The sequence below is a fragment of the Nicotiana tabacum genome, chromosome 10 (assembly GCF_000715075.1).
Source record: "Nicotiana tabacum cultivar K326 chromosome 10, ASM71507v2, whole genome shotgun sequence".
Classification (NCBI taxonomy): Eukaryota; Viridiplantae; Streptophyta; class Magnoliopsida; order Solanales; family Solanaceae; genus Nicotiana; species Nicotiana tabacum.
Window position 1 is genome coordinate 134,054,180 of NC_134089.1, and position 4,047 is coordinate 134,058,226.

Genomic DNA, 4,047 nt, shown 5'->3' on the forward strand with positions numbered 1-4,047 from the left:
TCATGCATGTGCTTCATGTTCATGTCACATTTTCTGAGTTGAACGGTGTCCATACTTATTAGAATACCTTCTTTTTTGTTCAGATCCAGTGCTCAGCACTGAATAATAATTACAATGATGGTCATCAACACCCTTGTGAGAATTTGAAGCTGGTAAAGTTTGTTGAGGAAGCTCAATTAGCCTTGACAGATCTGTTGTTTTTCACTTAATAAAGGAGGGAGGACAACGGGTGCTTGTTTCTCTTTATGTTCTTGGTTGCTGAGGTTAGTTTGTTTTATAAACAGAAGTAGAATCTTCATGCTGGAACACGAATACTTTGTTATATTTGGAAAGATAACTTCTTTACCTTAAAGGAGAAAAAAAGAACATTCTGAAATTGGAAACCGGCACTCACACATGTAATACAACAAGAAATGTTTTACTGATAACTGATTAAACAATGAAGGGTGGTATCCTCTTGATTTTGTAAGATTCAAAAGCAAACAGAAAAGCACTAATTTTGATGAAGACAATCAAAAAAACTTCAATGCTCAATCCTAAAGTAAGCGCACAGGAAATCATAATGAAACTGGACATAAGAAGATATTGATGGTGATTGTGGAAATGAATTTTCAAGCTCTGGGCTTGAGCCGACCCTCATTGGCTATCTTGAAGAGCTGAGCCTGAGCTGCTGCAGCCTTGTCTGAACTGAGTGCAGCAGCAAAATTGTTCTTGACTTGCGTGGTGGTGTAAGCGAACCTCTTGCTAACCATGGAGTTCAGCAAAGAAGCTGTGCCTTCCCTGTAGAGTTGCCCAAATCCATCAGTATGTGTGTTTGAAAGTGCTTGCAGCAAGTTCATATGTGCGCCGAGCCCTGGAGCAGTAGCCACACCAAATGCACCTCCAACAGTTCCCCACCAACCAAACAAGCCCCATATTAGTCCCGGGTGAGTCCTCCAGTAACTGCAAATCATATGATTAAGTGTTATAAGATGCTGCATATTAAAGTTATGAATGTAAATTAAAGCTGATGATGCAATAAGTTAAACTTACTCGCATGTAAAAGGAGGTGATGGTGTTGGGATAGCAGGAGTGCTTGGAGTGCCTGGGTCAACAATAGGAGTAGTTGGTGGGCTTACAATAGTGGGTGTGGAGGGGGTACTAGGTCTAGGAGTACTTGGAGGGGTGGGGTAGTAGCCACCTGCATGACCTCCAGAAGGAGGAGCTGGTGTAGGGTTATGATGATGCCCTACTTTTGGAGGGTTACCACAGTTTGCAGGTGGTGTTCCGTGGCTACCGCTTCCATGAGATGGTGTTGCATGGGAGGGCGGAGTTCCATGGCCACTTGATGGATGTGTGCTTGAACCTGTTATCCACAAAATGGATTGTCAGAATGAAGACAGTATAACTTTAGACACCCAAATAATCTGGGACTAAATGCTTGCTCCTAAGGGCGAAAACTCCAACACTAGTAAATAAAAGGTGGTTGTGTTGTGGTTTTGAGTTCCGAGTGCTGGTAGCTTGTAGTGAAGTCCGAACAGCCCCATTATGAAACCAACCGAACAAATAATACGAGAGTGAATGCTGCCTCAAACAATTAAAAACGAAAAAACCAGGAACACCCTTCTTGTTTCTTAGATACTTTACCATTTTAGAATTTATAGTGCTTTCTGTATATTAGCACACATTATGCTTAGGAACTAGTTAAAGAGCATCTAAGCTTTTGGTAATCTATAAAATTAACCGATAAAGAAAAAGATATTAGAGCAAATAGCAAAATGGATAGAGTGGTAAGGAGACCTGTTGGGGGACTTCCGATGGTTGGATCAGGAATGTAGAAGTTCTTCTGTTCTTCAAAAGAAGCAGTAGACATGACAGGAATGACCAAATTCTGCGAGAGTAATGCAGCAAATGCGGCCCACAGAATTAGAGAACTCTGCTTACTTCTCTGTTTCTCCATCATTTTGCTTCCAAGGGAGACTGTCTGACAGAGAGAAAAGAGAACGAATGAAAGGGGAGATAGAGAGTTCAGTGATGGGAAGTGATACAAGTGAGGATCAGTATATAAAGAATTATGAGATACAGAAGTTAATTAAGCAGGTGAAGGAGTATGTAGTTAGTTGTGTATGTTGCATGTGCATTTATTGTGTCATTTAAATCCACATTGCAAAATGCGGAGAAAGTCCTCCTTAGCTCTAAACATAACCATGTCTTCACCCTGATATACCCAAAATATGTTGCATGGCCCTTGTTATCGAGCTCTGAAAAATCATGTAAACAACTTTAGGCTAGAAAAATTCTTTTTCTAATATTCCCTGGTTATTGCATGCTCGCAAGTTAATTGCACTGGGTCTACTTAAGTAAATGTTAAGTAATACAGGAGTCAAAAGCTTATTGTGTGCACTATACAATACCATCTCCCTCCTTTGCTTCCATTGGAGTTGCGGGGCGGATTATTTTGTTTCTTGATTAAATTTCATTTCCCTAGTTTTGGAAATTTGGAACACATGAAGAAGCCCTTGAAGTTACATTAGGGTAGGTTGTCTATATGACACTTATTGGGTGCGACCCTTCCCCGGGCTCTGCGTGAATGCGGGATGCTTTGTGCATCAGGCAACCTTTTATGAAAAAGCCCTTGAAGGTAGATGTAAAGTGAAAGGGACCAAAAAGATTGATTGCCAGAGAATGTTTGATTCTTACGAGTTCAGTGGTACTTCATGGCCACTGCAACTTATTTCCTGTGTTATTTTTTAAATAACCTGTTGTGAAAAGTGATGTATAGTGAAAGATTTCATCTCAGTTTTTATTCACATTAAACCAAGAAACTGAGAAAGTAAATTAAGATGGACTACGGAAGGGCAGCCCGCATTCCCGCAGGGTCTGGGGAAGGGCGCACCCAAGGAGTGTGATGTAAACAGTCTACCCTGGGGAAGGGCGCACCCAAGGAGTGTGATGTAAACAGTCTACCCTAATGTAAATGTTAGTAGCTGCTTCCACTGATCAACCGGTAACTTATAGGTCAAAAGAGACATCAATAAGACTAATAAAAATAATAAGCAATAAGCAGCATTTTTTTATGCCTAGCTTCATTGAGGACTCTGGAAACAGCAGCAAGGTCCAGTTGATAAGTTGAATCGAGGGAGCGGTCTTTTTCCTGGATTATGCTGGTTTATTACAGTCAACTAACTACATTTGATGGTTAACATAAGATTATGTCCAAAGATAGGGATTGGTTACTAAAAAAACCCTTGGAAAAAGCAACGCATAAATAAGGTTTTTGATAAAGAACCATGAATATGGGAATTAATGGTCCTGACATACAAGTAGGTGAAGGGAGGACGTTAAATCGCATAGTAAATGAGACAGCAAAAGCATTGTCCCTCTCTTGTAGATTGGTAGGTCGTCCTGTCTGTCTCTCTATGTTAAAGTCACTTTGACTAATTTTTTTTGGATAATGGTAGTGTCCGAGCCGGTCTTCGTGTACCTCAATTATTTATAGGATGTATATTACATCTCACCAATTTAAGTACGTACTAAGTAATTTTGTCCGCCAAATCTTAGACAGATGAGAAAAAATTACCTAAATTTTTTGTTGTTACTAGAATTGAACTTTGATTTCTCACAGTTTTCACCCCATTTCATTGACGGCCGAGCTATACAGTTGGATGCACCTTTTGAGTAATAAGATAGGTGGGTTTCCATTCAACAGTGAGTGAAGGGCCAGCTAAGTTTACGTGAATAGTGCATGTAGTATCTGTATTCAATCCTGTAGCAGTAAATGTAGAGAAGATGAGACAATTAAAATAAGGAGAACCGAGTACACCCATTTTCCATTGGCATGAGCTGTCACTTCAAAATGACCAAATGAGGTAGGTTTCTCATCTATGATACCTATTTACACTCTTCGGCTAGTGGCCTTGTGGTTTGCCTAACTGATCTTTGTACATTTATGTCGGAGTCCGGAATCAAAATATGGTTCTTTTGAACTCAAACTACACAAATAGGTGGTAAAAAAAATATTACATTTTTATATATAGCGCCATAATACCTGGTGCTATACACTAACAG

At 39.9% G+C, this 4,047-nt stretch overlaps 1 protein-coding gene across 1 annotated transcript; it reads right to left on the minus strand.

Moving 5' to 3' along the window:
• Positions 1 to 301: 301 nt before the first annotated feature.
• LOC107770889 (protodermal factor 1-like) lies at positions 302 to 2,032 on the minus strand. The gene is made up of 3 exons (XM_016590221.2): positions 1,780 to 2,032; positions 1,033 to 1,345; positions 302 to 942 (listed from the first exon to the last, which is right to left on the minus strand). Exons 1-3 carry the CDS (start codon positions 1,940 to 1,942, stop codon positions 612 to 614), a joined length of 807 nt encoding a protein of 268 aa, XP_016445707.2. The 5' UTR covers positions 1,943 to 2,032; the 3' UTR covers positions 302 to 611.
• Positions 2,033 to 4,047: the final 2,015 nt, after the last annotated feature.